Genomic DNA, 17,213 nt, shown 5'->3' on the forward strand with positions numbered 1-17,213 from the left:
TTTGCTTCCTTGTCTTCTAATTCACTAATTCGGTCCTCCGCTTCTCCTAGTCTACTGTTGATACTTTCAATGGTGTTTTTCATTGCAGCTATATCGCTCTTCATTTCTTCTTGGGTCTTACTTAAGTTGTTGATTTTTTCATCTGTTTCTTCTAGCTTCTTCCATATGTTATTGATTTTTTTCATCTGTTTCTTCTTGCTTCTTGCATAGGTAGTTGACTTTTTCATCTGTTTCTTCTTGCTTCTTGTAGAAGTTGATTTTTTCCTCCATCCGGTTTATGCACTCTAGGACCCTTATTCTGAATTCTTTTTCTGTCATGTTGCATGCCTCTGTATTACTTAGCTGCTTTTCTGGAGAGTCCTCCTTCTCTTTCCTTTGGGGGTTTCTTTGTCTACCCATGTTTGATCTCACTGACATATCTAGATGTTGAGTCATTCAGTGGCTGCTCCCTGGGTGGCAGTGACTCCTTGGTCTGTGGTTGTTCTTCGGGCGGTTGCGGTAGCAGCTACTCCTCAGTTGGCAGCAGCTCCTCTGGTGGGTGCTGTTCACAGCTGTGGTGGCTCTTCTGGCTGGTGGGGGGAGGCTTCATGTACAGGTACTGTTCCTCAGCAGAGGGTGTGGTGCTCAGGAGGCTACTGTTGCTTGGATCTGCTGCGTTGATTTAAAGGCACAAAATACAACACAACAAGGCACCACGTATCAGGCACTAAACACAAATATATTCAGGATATTAATAACCCCAAATAAAGGTGACCACCCGAATTAAGAGAATTAGGGGATAAGGAAGAAGGAAGAGAAAAAGATAAAAGAGAAAAAAGAAAAGAAAAGTAGGGACCAAAAAAAAGGAGTGCAAAAATGAAATTGGGAAAAAGGAGGGGGGGGAAATAAAAGCGAGAAAAGAAAAGAAAAGAAAGAAAAGAAAAGAAAAGAAAAGGAAAGGAAAGGGAGGGGGAGGGGGAGGGGAAGGGGAAGGGGAAGGGGAAGGGGAAGGGGAAGGGGAAGGAAAGAGAAAAAAAAGAAAGAAAAGAAAAGAAAAAAAAAGAGCGAAAAGAGAGAATGAAGTGGAAGAGGGGAAGAGACTTTTTATATGAGGAGAATACTCCTATAGAACCGCCACTAATCCCAACAAATTCCAGCAACAGCTCCCTGGAGATGGATGCAAACTAGAAACAACTAATAATATAACGATGAAAATAGAATGGAGAACACTAATCCCAAAATAAAATAAAGAAAAAATAAAATGGCACTTTAAAAAATGGTAAAATGGTAGCAGTAATAATACTGGTTAAAAATAAGAAGGTAGTAATTAAAAGGGTAAAATCAGGTGATGGAAAAAGAAGAAAAAAGAAAAAAGAAAAAAAATTGGTTTCTTAGTTAAAAGGTGAAAAAAGAAAAAAAAATTGCAGTAGTGAAGGTCCTTTGGTTCTTCTCTTCTTCAGTCTGGCTCGCCTTTAGTCCTGCCAGGTATTCAGGAGAGTGTTGAGTTTCCCTGCGATACACTGTTCCTCTGTGTTGTAAACCACAGTCCTTATTTTAAAGCAGGTCTTATTTGTTTCCCAGACTGCCTTATTTTGTGTTTAGCAAAGAGTCAGTTTGTGGCTCAGCCTCTGGGTGGCAGTGTTCTGGGGTTGGCCTCTGAGGCTATACGGCTTCTCTATCGCATTTAAAACTGATTTGGAGAGGTCAACTATCCAGAGCTGGTTCCTTAATAGTTACGCGCTCTGTGTTGTTGCTGGGATTGACCTTTAGTTTGGAAATATTCTTTTTTACTCAGAGGGACCTTAACTTTGATGTAAGGGATTGCTTCCGTTGCCAACTGTTTTCTTCCTTGCCAAGTAAGACAGTTGTTGTGAACTCTTCATTATGCCTTCACCAGGATATTTGCAGGTGTGGTTGGGAAAAGTCATTTCATCCCCAACCTTTGCATCTCAGGTGCTGAGGTGCTGGGGGTGCCATGGCGATCACGGTGAAGCAGGCCAGCCAGCACCCCCGGCCCTGGGGTGCCAGCTGGCCTGCGCCACAGCTCTCTCTGCCTCCAATCCACAATGCAATCACCGATCACCGGCCGCCTTTGCTCGCCCCCCACCTCTTGCCTGCCGCCTGGGTTTCTAATCCCTTTTGCCTCCCAGCATTGCGGCTATGTATGCAAATTAACCGCCATCTTTGTTGGCGGTTAACCTCCATCTTGGCTGGCAGTTAATTTGCATATCGCCCTGATTAGCCAATGGGAAGGGTACCAAAATTACGGTTAATTACCATGTTTCTCTATTATTAGATAGGGTAGATAGATAGCTAGTATGCTTGCTAGAAGCCCAGTCGGGCCGGGTCAGCTGTGGGGGGGGCTGCAGGCAGTTGGCCGGCTGGCCCCAACCCCTGGTCGAACTCCTGGTTGAACTCCCAGTTGAGGGGACAATTTGCATATTAGCCTTTGACCTTTTATTATAAGGATTCTTTGTTAACTATGTTGCAAAATTTCCTTCTTTGACTCTCTTAAAGGGATCTTTTGTAGTCTCACTGGTCAGTATTTTCCTTTTTGGTTAATGCTTTTTAACTCTTGTTAAGGTCATGTAGGTTATATATATATTATTGATGTCAAAGAGGAAGGGAAAAGGAGAGAGAGATAAAAACATCAGTGATGAGAGAGAATCATTGATTGACTGCTTCATGGACACCTTCTACTAGGGATCGAGCCTGCAACCCTGGTATGTGCCCTGATTGGGAATCAAATCAGTGACTTCCTGGTTCATAGGTCGACATACAATCACTGAGCCACACCAAGCAGGCCATGTAGATGTTTTTTATATGTGCCTTATTTTTCTCTTATATTTAGATCTTTATTCCAGTAGAAATTTGTTTTTTGTGTGGTGTGAGATAAGAGTTCAGCTCTCATTCTTTATGTGCGCACAGCATGATTTTCTTCTTTAATGAAACATGCTGTTCAGCAGTGCCATCTTTGTCAGATACAAGGTACTCATGGATTTGGTTCTTGGCTCTCTACTTTATTCCATTGGTCTGTTTGTCTATCTCATACTGATACTAAAAATATTCCAATTCCTGTAGCTTTATAATGAGCCTTGATTTCTAGTAATTCAGATACTCCTGCCTCATTCTTTTTCAAGAAAGTCTTACAGTATTCTTTGTCTTTTGTTTTCCTACATATATTTGAGAATTAAATTGTCAGGTTCAGGAGGGAAAAAAACATTTACTAGGATTTATATTTGGGTTGTGTTTAATTTCACTCAGTAAGTTTTCTTCATAGAGATCTTGTACATCTTGTTAGAGTTATTTTTTAAAACTTATTTTTTTGGCCGAAACCAGTTTGGCTCAGTGGATAGAGCGTCGGCCTGCGGACTGAAAGGTCCCGGGTTCGATTCCGGTCAAGGGCATGTACCTGGGTTGCGGGCACTTCCCCAGTGGGGGATGTGCAGGAGGCAGCTGATTGATGTTTCTCTCTCATCGATGTTTCTAACTCTCTATCTCTCTCCCTTCCTCTCTGTAAAAAATCAATAAAATATATTTTTTAAAAATACAACTTATTTTTTTGTTTGTTGCTAGTATCTTTGATTTTTGTTCATTGGTGTAGTCAGTTATCTTGCCCATCTGTATATACTTTTGTGTTTTTTATTTACATAATATTATCTACAAATGATAATTTTACCCTTTTTTTCAATCTTACATTTAAAGATTTTTTTTCATGCTTTTTCTATTTGCTAGGACTTCAATATTGTTGAATAGAAATGTTGATAATGGACATTCTTGAATCAAAAGGAAAGTTTTCAGTATTTCAGCACTAAGCATTGTGTTTGCTGTACTTGTTCTGTAGGTACCTCTCATTCAGATTAAGAAAGTTCCTTATTGGATGTTCACATGTGAGGCAGGAAAACATTTTTGTTTATTAAAAAATTGAATATTTGTAAAAAAAAAAAAAAAGTTCCTCGCCGAAACCGGTTTGGCTCAGTGGATAGAGCGTCGGCTTGCGGACTGAGGGGTCCCAGGTTCGATTCCGGTCAAGGGCATGTACCTGGGTTGCGGGCACATCCCCAGTAGGAGATGTGCAGGAGGCAGCTGATCGATGTTTCTCTCTCATCGATGTTTCTAACTCTCTATCTCTCTCCCTTCCTCTCTGTAAAAATCAATAAAATATATTAAAAACAAAAACAAAAACAAAAAAAAAACCTTGAGTCTTTAAAAAAAAAAAAAAAGTTCCTTGTATTCCTAGTTTGTTGCTCTTTTTAAAAAAATCTCTTACGTTAAATTTTGCATGTTTTTAATTATATTTTTCTTTTATCCTGTAATGTAGTTATTTACTCAATATAATTTCTGAAATATATTACACTGTGGTCATGATTTACTACTCTTCTGTATATGTTCCTGAACTCTTTGTGCTGGTGTTAGTTTAAGAAATTTGCATTTATGTTTTTGTGTGACATTGGCTTGTAACATCCCTGTCAGGTTTTCATAACAAGCCTATCTATGTTGGCTTAATAAAATGAGGTATGTTTTGTTCTTTTTCATTTAATTGATTGGATTATTTATTTCTTAAATGTTTGGTGGGCCAAAACCGGTTTGGCTCAGTGGATGGAGCGTCGGCCTGCGGACTGAAGGGTCCCGGGTTCGATTCCGGTCAAGGGCATGTACCTGGGTTGCGGGCACATCCCCAGTGGGAGATGTGCAGGAGGCGGCTGATCGATGTTTCTCTCTCATCGATGTTTCTAACTCTCTATCTCTCTCCCTTCCTCTCTGTAAAAAATCAATAAAATATATTAAAAAAAAAAATGTTTGGTGGAATTCACTAGTGTAAGTTGTATCTAAATGTCCTAGCATATTGTCACTGAGTTGTTTGTACTAAATTTTCATCTTTCTTATTGAGATATAATTTATATACAATGACATGGTTAAGTATACTGTTTAATAAGTATTGAAATATGCATATCAACAGACAGAATGTTTTCATCATACCAGTTACCTTTTTTAAAGTCTGTAGGATCTATACATATTTCTTCTCTCTCTCTCTCTCTCTCTCTCTCTCTCTCTCTCTCTCTCTCTCTCTCTCTCTCTCTCTCTCTCTCCTCTCTCTCTCTCTCCCCCTCCCTCTCCCTCTCTCTCTTTAATTCTTGGCATTGTTTATTTGTGCTTTCTCTGTATTGCAGCTTAAAATTGATCAGTTTTACTAGTCTTTTCAGAGATCTAGCTTTTAATGTTTTTCATCTTGTCTATAGTGTTTTTCTGTTTCACTAATTTCTGTTTGTAAAAGGCCATGGCCAGCGTGGCTTTTGCCTTCAAAGGCTTGGAGAAAGAGCTGACGCACAAATTGACACACAAGACGAAATGTTAATTTTGAAATTATGGGGGGAAGACAAGGAAGACTCAACCCTAGCAGTCAAGTTCCGCTGAGTCTCCCTTCCGTCTGCTTTTATTTGCTAGAATACACAGTTGCCTTTTAGGATTGCAAACAGACATATCAATGGTAATGTTTAGTAAACAGTAAGATTGTCAGGTTTGGGGGGAGTTTGCTTTAAGCCATTGAGTCATCAGTAGGTAATAAAATGTAAATATTCACCCTGTGAATATCAAAAGGAGTCCCAGCCAGCCTTCTGCTGGACTCCTCACATTTATATTAATTACTGTTGATCTTGGTTTCCAGCATCTGTTTATTATTTACCTTTTATTTAATTTCATTTTTTCTAATTTATTGAGATAGATGTTTAGTTCATTATTGTTAGTCTTTTCTAATACATGCATGAAAATTTCAAATTTTGCCTCAGCAAGGCTTTGGCTGCATTCCACACGGTTTCTATGTGGTAATCCCGTATCATTTAATTCAGCATGTTTCTAGTTTCCATTGTGATTTCTTCTTTGACTCATGAGTTGGAAAAGTGACCTCAAATACACGGGGATTTTCCCGTTATATGTATAGTTTTTATTGCAGTGCTCGCTTTACTCAGGGGTCTGGATGGGAACCTGCAGTGTCTCTGAGTGCGCCTGCGCTGTGCTGGGGCCGTGAGTTCAGAGTGAAAACCGACCGCGCGCTCCACTGTCTCCAAAGACAGCGGGAGTGGGCATCTCGGAGGAAAGGGGCTCTTGCGCCCGCAGGCACAAGCCTCCGGCCCCCTCGCTGCAGCCAGGTGGTGTGCTCGCCCCCAGCCTCTGAGCGCCAAGCGCTCCCCATTTAGGTCGCCACCCGATGATGCCGTCGCCCTCAGCCAGCCGCTTGCTGCGCGCAGCCTGGGCTCCGCCATTTCCAAAGAGGGCTCCCCTGAGCCTCAGCGCCGCCCTCTCCGGGTGCAGAGGCACCATCTTCCGGGGCCCCTTCGCATACTCACACCTGGCCCTTGGTTGGCCCAGGTGGGACTGCTGTGCCCACCTGCAACTTTGCAGCGGCCTCCACATGACTGTCGGCCCTGCAGCTGTGGGGGTGCGGGCGCTGAGCCCTCCCTCCTCCCCTGTGCACAAGGCCATCGTTGTTAATGATGCCACCTTCCAGCTCCTTCCATCCTCTCGCAAGCGGGGCCCTGCCCTGGGCGGGCCGGCTTCCTGGGGGCGGCCCCCCGACCACGGGCGCTGCCCCGCACCCACTTGCTCTGACAAAACATTGAAATGGTGGCGGCCTTCCGCTGTGGTTTTGTTCGTAATTTCTGGCTCATTTGCTCTCTGATCTGAGCATGTATTCCGGTGACTTCGGGCACTGAAGTTGACTGAGATTTGCTTTTTGACTCAGATATGGTCAGTCTGGATAAACAATTCATCTGGCTTTATCTATAGTCGTTAGGTGTAATGATTTTCCATATGTGCTCAGGGCCAGTTTAGCAGTAAGTTATGTGTTTTATGTCTTTTTTTTCTATTAGTTACTGAGAAATTGTTTTAAGATCTTTTTCTGTACTGTGAAATCTTTCTCGTTCTTGGTTTTGTCAAGTTTTGCTTTACGTATTTTGAGACTGTTATTGAGTGGCTAGAAACTTAGAAGTATTTTTTTTTTTTAATATATTTTATTGATTTTTTACAGAGAGGAAAGGAGAGAGATAGAGAGTTAGAAACATCGATGAGAGAGAAACATCGATCAGCTGCCTCCTGCACATCTCCTATTGGGGATGTGCCCGCAACCCTGGTACATGCCCTTGACCGGAATCGAACCTGGGACCTTTCAGTCCGCAGGCCGACGCTCTATCCACTGAGCCAAACCGGTTTCGGCTAGAAGTCTTATATGTATTTTTGACAAATTAACTTTTTATTATCTCTGGTAATACCTTTTTAATTTTTCTTTTTTGGGCCTTAAAGTGTGCTTATTCTAATATTAGTCTTCCTTTCAGTTAGGGTTACATTGTATTTTTTTTTAAATCCTTTATTTTCAGTCTTTCTCTACCCTTATATTTTAGTTCTGTTTTTTTCACAAATAGCTTGTATCTGTTCTTTCGTTTGGTGTGACAATCATTTAATTGGAACATTTAGCCCATTTATATAAGTGCCCATAAGTCTGTCTTTTCTGTGTTACTCCTCCTTATTACATGTGTCCTATGTTTCCTTTTTCTCCTTAGTCCGTTTCTTTCAGATTGAGTGAGAGTTTTCATTTCATTTTCCCTCGATTAAACTATACACTTTTTTACAATTCTTTTAATGACTATTCTACCAATTATAGTATTATGTCTGACTTTCCAAATATTAATTATTTGGTATATTTTACCCACCTACCACACAGTGCAAAACAATTGGGAAGTTTGATGTCAGATTTTAGCATGAACAAAAGAATCACCTGGAGAACTTCCCAGAGCCTGACTCCTGGGTCCCGTTGGCACGGGAGGCTCATGAATGAGTGGCTGGGCCTGCGAGTCACCTTCCTCTCCAGCTCCCCTGCTGCGAGCCTGCCTGCTCCCAGCTCATCCCAGCCTGACCATCTTGCTGCCTCGTGTTGACACCTCTCTGACTTGAATCCTCAGAAGAAGTCCTGGATCAGCGCAGTCAGTGTCTAGATCAGGGGTGGGCAAACGTTTTGACTCGAGGGCCACGATGGGTTCTTAAACTGGACCGGAGGGCCGGAACAAAAGCATGGATGGAGTGTTTGTGTGAACTAATATAAATTCAAAGTAAACATCATACATAAAAGGGTGCGGTCTTTTTTTTTTTTTTTTTAGTTTTATTCATTTCAAACGGGCCAGATCCGGCCCGCGGGCCGTAGTTTGCCCACGGCTGGTCTAGATTCAGCTTTATTATAAAGTTGCCCTCTGGTTACTCTTCATTCTTCCCTGTATTTCTGGGCTTCTATAAAGGGTCATTTTTCATCTGCCTGAAGAATATTCTTTAATTCCCCTTACAGTGAGTTCACTAGTAAAAAATAAATAAATAAATAACTGTGGTAAAATATACATAGCATAAAATTTACCATTTTAGTCATTTTTAAGTGTACAACTCAGTGGCGTTAAGTATCTTCATAGTGTTGTGTAACTGTCCATCTCCAGAACTTTTTTATCCTCCCAAACAGAAACTGTGCAGCAAAGAGTAATCCCCCACCCTCGCCAGTTTGGTTCAGTGGATAGAGCGTCAGCCTGTGGAATGAAGGGTCCCAGGTACATGCCTGGTTGCGGGCTCAATCCCCAGTAGGGGGCGTGCAGGAGGCAGCCTATCAGTGATTTTCTCTCATCATTGATGTTTCTCTCTCTCTTTCTTCCTCTCCCACCCTCTCTGAAATCAAGAAAACTATATTTTTTAAAAAAGAATAATCCTCCTTTTCTCCTTGTAACCACTAGTCTGTTTTCTGTCTCTATGAATTTGCCTATTTACGTACTTTTGAAGTCATAAAATATTTTTCCTTTTGTATCTGGCTTATTTCATTTGGCATATGTTCAAGGTTCATTCACGTGACAGCATGTATCAGAGTTTTCTTCCTGTCCAGATCGAGTGACATTTCATTGCTTGCATGCACCATGTTGTGTTTATCCATCTGTTGATGGACATGTGGCTTATTTCTATCTTTTGACTATTGTGGGTAATGCGTCTATGAACATTGACAGACAAGCATCTGTTGGAGTCCCTGCTTTCCGTTCTTTTGTGTACATACCTGGAGTGGAATTGCTGGCTCATAATGGAACATTTTTTTGTGTCAAACTCAAAAGGTTTCCTGAGGAAAAAAGCTTCAAAGCATAGGTACAGTTGGCTAGAAAACATGTGGGCTCCATCCATATGGGATTAGGCCTCAGGAGGACAAGATGAATTCAGAGTTTACATTAAGCAAAACTGAATAGTGAGAGCCCTACTCTATTTTCAGTTGACCCTCAAAAGGCAGTAGTACTTTTTCTTAGAATTGCCCTCATGGTGGAAGGTCTAGGTGCAGGCTATTAGATGTTTTATGGATTCTCTGAACTTGGTGGTTTTAGGAAACACCATAAATAAGTATTTTAGCTTCTCTAAGGTTTTTGGTAAGCACCCTTTCAGTTCTGAAAATTTGTGACTGGCATGTATTATGTAATGAGCAGCTAACAACACTTATTTGCTATGCATTTATTTAAATTTCCCCCAGAACTTTACATTGTTGTATTGTTGTTGTTTTTTTACCAAATAGGATTTGCCCAATAACATGATCCATCAGGTGCCAATTAAATCGCTCCCTCAAGAATGGCTGTGGTGCGAGACGTGGTGTGATGACACCTCTAAGAAAAGGGCCAAAACCATTGACTTGGTAAGCTGGCCGCCTCTCCTGCCTGTCCCAGGGTGTGTGACAGACAGTTCCTGGGGCACAGTCTCACTTAGTCTGTCTCTGCAGCGTAGGTTTAGGGAGCGCAGGGCACAGCCCTCCTGTGTGTGCGGCTGTCCCAGCAGCCAGGCCCTGCCCTGCTCTGCTCTGCTGACAGGCCTTGGGTCCAGCGAGGGCCTGGAGCAGAAACACCTTTGAGCTCCCAATGATGCTCCCTTTCTCCACCTCCACTGAAGCATATATGTCATTTTTCTGGTTTTCACAGTGTAATAACCCAATGACCAAAGAGCCCAAGCTGGAGGCAGCTGTTCGCATTGTCCCCGAGTGGCAGGACTATGACCAGGAGGTCAAGCAGCTGCAGATCCGCTTCCAGGAGGAGAAAGCGGCGGCAGCCCGGGGGAAGGAGCCACGCGCAGACGGTAGGCCGGCTTGGCTTTGGGAAGGACTGCGTCGCCGTTCTGGTTCCTGGTGGCTGCAGACGACAGAAGAGCGGCCTCTGTTTTGATGCCGTCCAGTGTGTCGCTCGCTCCCTCAGTCTCAGCTCCAAACAGGAGTCGCCACCCACACAGTCGCTGCCTTTTCTTCCCTTTTTTTTGAGAAAGGGTGCTTTCCTTGTATTGTTGTTATTTAGGTTCAGGAGTTTTGTGGTACAGAAGCCAAACCTGACATTAGATTGGAATCTCTTGCCAGATCCCTTGGTTTCTCATGACACCGTCCAGGCACTAGTGAGTGAGCACATTCAGGACCAGCAAATGTGCTTGTCTGTGACTCAGGCCACAAGTGGAGAGCCGTCTGCGTGCCGGCCTCGCTCTGATGTGTCTCTGTGAACCCTGGCCGTTAGGAAAAGTTGTGTGGCCTTCTGTGAACTGCTAAGCTGAATTCTGGACTTAACACTTACACAGCTCAAAATTAATTTTAAAAAAGCAATTAGAGAACATGGATCTTGAGCGATTCATCCAAACATCCTGAAGATTATATCATGATATTGAATATCACAGCTTAAAAGGTTGGATATTTAAGATAAGAATAATTCAAATTCATTGGTAAAACTTTAAGGATTTCCATAGATGGGCAAAGAATGTAGACATCCTGTTCAAGTAAGAGGGAAGCACATAATGAGTGAATTTGAAGAAACAGTAGGGAGGTGACAGGAACCTTAGGAAGATTTTCTAACCAGGGAAGCTGTTCATTCCGACACAGCCAGTGGGCCTGGCCCGCATGCTCTCGCTGTCCTTGCCACAAAGCAGCAAGGCTGTCCTCAGGTGGCTCCCAGGGTCTGCCTCAGTAATTCCTCTCTCTCGGAGTCACCTCCAAGAATCATTCAACAGAAGAAAAAGTTATGGAGAAATTACTTTACAAACATTGATAAGCCAAAGGTACTGAAAACAGCTTAAACATCCAAGCGTGCCAGTAGAGATGGTGAAGGAGCTACATAGGAAGATGTTTATTAAATGAAAAGGGAAGGGTCCTGACTGAAATAGTACCTTTTACTGGAAATAAATACTGTGCTTTGAAAACAGTTCCTGTTGTGTAGGGGTATGCAGGTAGTTTCCTTGTAAAAATATAAATGTCTTTTTTTATTTTGTTTTTGCTTTCAAGCACATCAAGCCAAAGTTTCTAAAAATTTAAAAAGAGATAAAATGGAGGTGTGGGCACAAATAATAGGTCATAGTGCTAGAACATGCCCAGTCTGTATTTTATAACTTTCTTTGCAATTATTGTCTTTTTCTATAGGACCTCAGACTCATGAAGAATTATAATCTGCAGAGAAGGATAGGAAATCGCACCATTTGAAAAACACTTTTTATACTAAACGCTCGTTTTTTCTGACCTGTCTATACAACTGCTGATAACTTGGCTGGGCAGGTGCCCAGCACCTTTTGATTCGGAGCGTTTGCCTTGGGCGTGGCGGCTCTGGGTCTCTGGAGTGAAGACTCTCGTGGCTTTGTACCTCAGAGGAAGACCAGTGGCTGAGCTTCGGGGACTCTGTAAAGAGCAGTCTGGTAACCAGAAGGGGAAACGGCCAAGGCACTGGGGGGTGGGGGGCGGGCGGCGGGGGGGACACAAGCCCTGTGCGCCCCACCCTGGGCACCGGCAGCCAGGCCCCTCTGCCTCCTCGCCTGCCTCGCTGATGGCAGCCAAGTCCGCCCTGCAGCCTGGGTCGTGCCCACGCCCTGCACCTCGAGGTTTGCGCCTGAGCCCTGCCCTGCTGTCTCCCAGCATCCGTGCAGCATGGAGTGAGACCCAGCCAGCTAGTGTGTCGTCAGGGTGGGCTCAGGACCAGTTAATTGCTACAGGATGGGGTGGGTTAGGGCGAGAGGAAAACGAGGAGTAGAAGGCTCGGGGTGTGGCGGGGCAGTGAGAAGAGGGAATGGGCTGTTCCCTTGTAAACCATCAGAACCATTGTGACTAATTTGAAATGAAAACCTTCTGTTCCCACCCAGCTTCACTGAATACTTTAGGTAATTATTTTGTAAACAGTTTTTGTATTTGTGAAAGTATTTGCTTTTTCCCCATTTTCTAAACGTTGACTGGAAACAGCCATAGTGAGCCCCAGGGGTCTGGGCTGCCCCGGGAGACACTTTGTCATCTCCCTCACGGCCTCTGAGGACTTTCCCCTCAGACACAGGGAAGTTGGCTTCGATTTTCTCTACTAAAGACTCTGACATCTGAGACCAGGAGAGGTTTGGACTGTGACTTCATGTGCTTTAGACACTGTCCCTATTCCTGCTAGCTCCGCGCTGGGGCAGCCTTTGGCTCTCCCCGCCCTGACTTCACATGGTGGCATCTTGAAGCCACATGAACTCTTTAGTCATTGAGTGGCCCGTGCTGGGAGGCCTGGGGCAGCCTGTGCTGGGAGGCCTGAGCTGGGAGGCCTGGGGCAGCCTGAGCTGGGAGGCCTGGGCAGCCTGTGCTGGGAGCTGGCGGAGCTGGCAGGCTCCCACGCAGAGGCTGATGGTGTGCTGGTGGTCTGTGGTGGACGGTTCCAGGTCGCCCTCAGCTTCCCAGCAGCAGTAGCACAGCCACGGGCTCATATTTGCCTGCTCGTTAAAAATAAGAGGAGGGGTGCACATGGGTAGCTAAGCCAGGTAGTATTAATTTGTAACCTTTTTTTAAAAATCTAAGTCTTATGACAAATATCAAGTAATTTGTCATTTCCATATTCACATGCAAAAGGTAGCTTAGGAGTCTCTCAAGCTCTGACGGAGCTTTGGAGTTTGCTCTGTAATCCCAGTAAGCATTGGGGGGGGGAAGGGGGGGGACAGGCCAAGCCTGGAAGTGTCCTGGGAGTCACTGCAGCACCAGGCCCCGCCCAGCTCCTCAAGGTCGCGCGCACGGAGAGAGCAAGAAGCGCTTCTTCAGCTTCATCTTCGATTCCTTTAAGCTGCTCAAGGCTTCCGCCGCTGCCTCTTCTGTCTGCGGCCCTGGGCAGAACTTCATTTCCCCAGTTCATTTTCTGGGAGATTGAGCAGAAATACTAAAGTCACTGGGATGTGCTTTTTGCTGCTGGTTCCCGTGGGCCCTGAGCCAGACCACCTTTCTCCGGGCCTTTCTACCCGGTCTCGTGTGTAGCCTGTGAGGGGCACAGTGTGAAATCTGTTTCTCTGTGGCCTCAGTGCCCCTTGCTGCCACACCCTGCACGAGGTCCTGTTAACATTTGAATTTAAATATGAAGACGCAACTGGGCTTTCCTTCTGCCAGTAATTCTTGACTCGTGGCATAAGCGTCTTTCAAAAACAGCCTCTGACTCTAGGAAAGGATGTCGCCACTGACAGCTGGTCATGGTCAGCTGCGTCTGCTGACACTGCTGTGTGACAGGCGAGCGCCTTGTGACCGGGAGGCGTGCGAGGGCGCCGAGCACAGGGGTGACTGATGGGAGCAGGGGAGCTCTGGAAACAGCGCCCTGTTTCTAACCACCTGACCGTGACGGAGTTTCCCTCATGATGCCGTGATGGAAATGTCCTTTCTGAACGAGTGCCAGAGGATATGAAATCCTGTAACTCTTCTGTTCCATGGACAGTGGCACTGGGCCGAGCTCAGAGCCCAGGCACACAGCCTGCTGCGGGCAGGCCTCTGTTTCGTGTTGAGCTTATATTCAGTGCTCACACTGAATGGTGGCATGTTCCTTTTCCATAAGATTGACAAAGTGTTGGATCTGTCAAAATGGCATTTCACAGGGGAACAGACACGTCTGCCTGCCCACCACGCGCATGCGTCGCCCTAGGCCCGCCGCGTCTGCACTCAGCTCTTGGGAGACCAAAGCTTTCACATGTACTAGGAAGTGGTTTCCGAGAATGGAGCTTAATGTGCTCTGCTGCCCATAATGCCTCACATCAGGGCCGCCCTGCCTGAGTGGACACTGTAGTCTGGTTGCCGGCTAAGCCCCTGGATGAGGCTGCACGCTGAGGGTGGCAGCAGTTTCCCTCCGAGACTGGCCTGTGCTGGGGAGGAAGGAACCCCGTGGCCTGGAGCTGGGAGTCTGCTTTATGGACACCACCTCATAGCCACGGGGGTACCGATTCCATCCCATCCCCTCCCCTCCCCGCCCTGCCCCTCCCCAGACTTGAAAGCAGTCCTTTCTAAAATTGCCATGAATGATGAAAAGAAAGAATTCAACTCAAGAGTTACAGGGGACAGTATCTAGTGCATTTTTCTGAGTAAAGTATTACTATATCGGATTTTGTGGAAATGGGAATGTTTTGGTCAAGGCACCTAAGGGTACCACTTTTCCCTGGTAACACATGGGGGCGCATTGTGTGCAAAGTTATCTAAATACGTAGGCCACTGCCGTGTGATTTTATGATTAGTTTTTTAAATACTTGATTTTATGGGGAAATGTGGGGGATAATTAGAGTTATCAACTTAAATATAGCTGCCATGTGTCTAGTTTGGTGGGATAACATTTTGAATTTGAAGTCGTGTTTTCCCTGCTTCATGCAGGAAGGAAAGGGCTCAGGCAGGACTCTGGTCATCATGTGGTCGAGCTCACACCCATGAGACTCGCTCACGCGTGTCGTCATTGATCTTCCAAAGCGTCCGCAGGACACCAGGTTCTCTTTTGTCATTTGGTCTTTGGTCTCTGCGCTACCACAGAAGGGACACTGGTGGCCTGAGTCCGCACTCGGCCCCTCCCCTGGGACTGTGCCGACTGAAAACCACCACAGGATCAGCCACGCTGCATGCTCTCCAGAGCCGAGCACAGAGTGGACCCTCCATGGTGATGACACCAGCAAGAAGCCATCTCCTGAGTCTCCCAGTTACTTAGCAACACCCAGGCTGGGTCTGGAAGCTTTAATTGCATACGATACAAGTTAGGGTCAGAGCGAAGGCTTTCATCCCATCTGTAATCTATGCAATGCCTTACTTATGATTTAGATTTCCAGAGAAATAGGCACAATTTCTCTTCAAAATGAAAGTATGAGAATACATTAACTTAAAGTCAACAATTTGAGAAAAGGATGATCAAGTACTATGTTTTCCAACCAGTTATCATTGGTATAACAATGTAAACATAGAAAAACTGAGAAAAAATGTTATAATTTTTTTAAAAACTATGTACTTAAAAAACACACCCTTTTTATAAAAACTATTCTATTTTACTGTAATTCTGTTCCACTAAATGCAATGTAGGTCCTGGTGCTGCCCTTGCGTGGCACACGCCCTGGGCCCGAGGTGAACTGTGAATGAACCTCCTGCTGCTGTCAGGACAGTAAGGTCTGCTCACACAATAAACGCCTCTTCTTTAGAACTGTGGTTGGTCATCCAGCTCTTACACTCAGGAAGGCAGAGCGTCCGAGCTCAAAGTCCATGCCTTCGCCTGGCAGAAGCAGCAGAGCCCCCAGGAGAGCTTTGCTGACCCTCGAGGCTGGTGGCCGAGCTGGGTCCGGCGGCAGCAGTTTTCTCGAGTCAGGATGGCACCCAGGCCTCTGCTAGGTGCCCAGCCTTGCAGGCTGCCCGGGCAGGGTCTGGCAGGCGAGCTGCCCAGCAGCACTAACCATGAGGGAAAGGACAGCAGGTTTGGAGTTTGAAGATGTGGTCCCTTGTGGCAGGTTCTCCTTGGACACTGCAAGAGAGTGTAGTGAGTGCCTTGCTGAGCTGGCGGTCGTGGGTGGGGACCTTGTGGCTGTGCAAACACACAGAGGGCACCTAAGGTGTCGGCAAAGGGGCTTCGTGGTCAGGAAACGCGTCTGCAAGATGATGTTTAAATTGAAACCTGCAGAATAAGAAGGAGTTATCCATGGAGGGGGAGGGAGATGAGGATGGAGGGGAACAAGAGCTACTGTATCTAATTTAGGGAGTCATATGTGAACTTCTGTGGCCAGAGCCATGGCAAGGAGAGAAGTTCCAGAGAGGGGCCTGACTCTGATCCCAGGCCACAAGAGGGCCCCTGAGGGGTTTTAAACTGGGTGCCAACATGAATTTTTTTCTTGTAATGATTTTTTAATTGGCTTATAGCAGATGTAGACACGAGTACATAAACGTGCACCTTGATAGGTTTCCAAAGTGAACACATTTGTGTGCCCGTCACCCAGAAGCCAGACTTGGGGGCTCTGGGGTTGGAGCTCGGAGGGCAGCCCCCCAGTTTCCTGTGCCGAGTCATTCCTTCACGCTGCAGAGGACACCTTTCGCCAGTGAACCTTTGCATCCAGACGGTTTGGGCCTGCGGGAAAGGCAGTCGCCACACCCTGCTGGAAGACCTCTTGCCCTGTCCTGTGGTACATAGCCTAAGGCCAATCAAGTCTGCTGATGACAGCAGGCACAGGTGGCTCTGTGGAGGCTTTGAGTCTTTGCCTGATCTCCTACCGGGCCTGGGGCTAGGAAAAGCAGACCTTGATGCATATCTTGGTCCTTTCAAAAGGCACCCAGCCCCCGCAGAGGGAGCCACAAGCTGTGGATTGCTGACAGCTCCAAACAGGGTACTCAGGGCCAGTCACAAACAGCGTCTGATATTGTCCCACACTAGAGACAGGGTTGTAACAGATCCACCTAACACACAGACACAAACCCAAACAGGCAGCCAAAATGCAGAGACAAAAGAACAACAAAACAAAAAAACAACCTGTAAATGAGAAAGAGATAAATGAAATGTACATATGAAATTTATGTAATATAGAGATATAGAGTTCAGAATAATGATGGTAAAGATGCTCAACAGCATGAGAAAAGATATAGTAACTATGAAAAAAAACACACGGAAGTAAAGAATGGCATAGCACTAATAAAGAACACCCTGGAAGAAATACACAGCAGATTAGGGGAATCTTAGAATCAGATTAGTGTATTAGGAGACAGGGTAGAAAAAAAGCACTCTTTCAGAGAATCAAAAAGAAAAAAAAACTGAAAAAACAGGAGGGCAGTTTAAGGGAACTGTGGGACAACATGAAATGTAACAATATTCATGTAGTAGGCATGCCAGAAGGGGAAGAAAGTGATCAAGGGATAGAGAACGTGTTTGAAGAAATAATGGCAGAAAATCTACCTAAACCTGGTAAAGGAAAAAGTCACACAATTTCAGGAGGCACAGAGAGTC

The 17,213-nt window shown here is 45.2% G+C and overlaps 1 protein-coding gene across 7 annotated transcripts in view; it reads left to right on the forward strand.

Annotated features, from left to right (window-relative positions):
• Nucleotides 1-15,428, forward strand: part of UGGT1 (UDP-glucose glycoprotein glucosyltransferase 1) — a 190,335-nt gene extending 174,907 nt beyond the window's left edge. For all 7 annotated transcript variants that reach the window (XM_036318740.1, XM_036318734.1, XM_036318739.1 and 4 more), the window contains 3 exons: nucleotides 9,551-9,667; nucleotides 9,948-10,101; nucleotides 11,417-15,428. In XM_036318740.1, coding sequence (XP_036174633.1) covers nucleotides 9,551-9,667; nucleotides 9,948-10,101; nucleotides 11,417-11,442 — 297 coding nt within the window. In that variant the 3' untranslated portion in view covers nucleotides 11,443-15,428. The remainder of the gene's footprint in view (nucleotides 1-9,550; nucleotides 9,668-9,947; nucleotides 10,102-11,416) is intronic.
• Nucleotides 15,429-17,213: the final 1,785 nt, after the last annotated feature.

This window comes from Myotis myotis, unplaced genomic scaffold (genome assembly GCF_014108235.1).
Source record: "Myotis myotis isolate mMyoMyo1 unplaced genomic scaffold, mMyoMyo1.p scaffold_m19_p_8, whole genome shotgun sequence".
Classification (NCBI taxonomy): Eukaryota; Metazoa; Chordata; class Mammalia; order Chiroptera; family Vespertilionidae; genus Myotis; species Myotis myotis.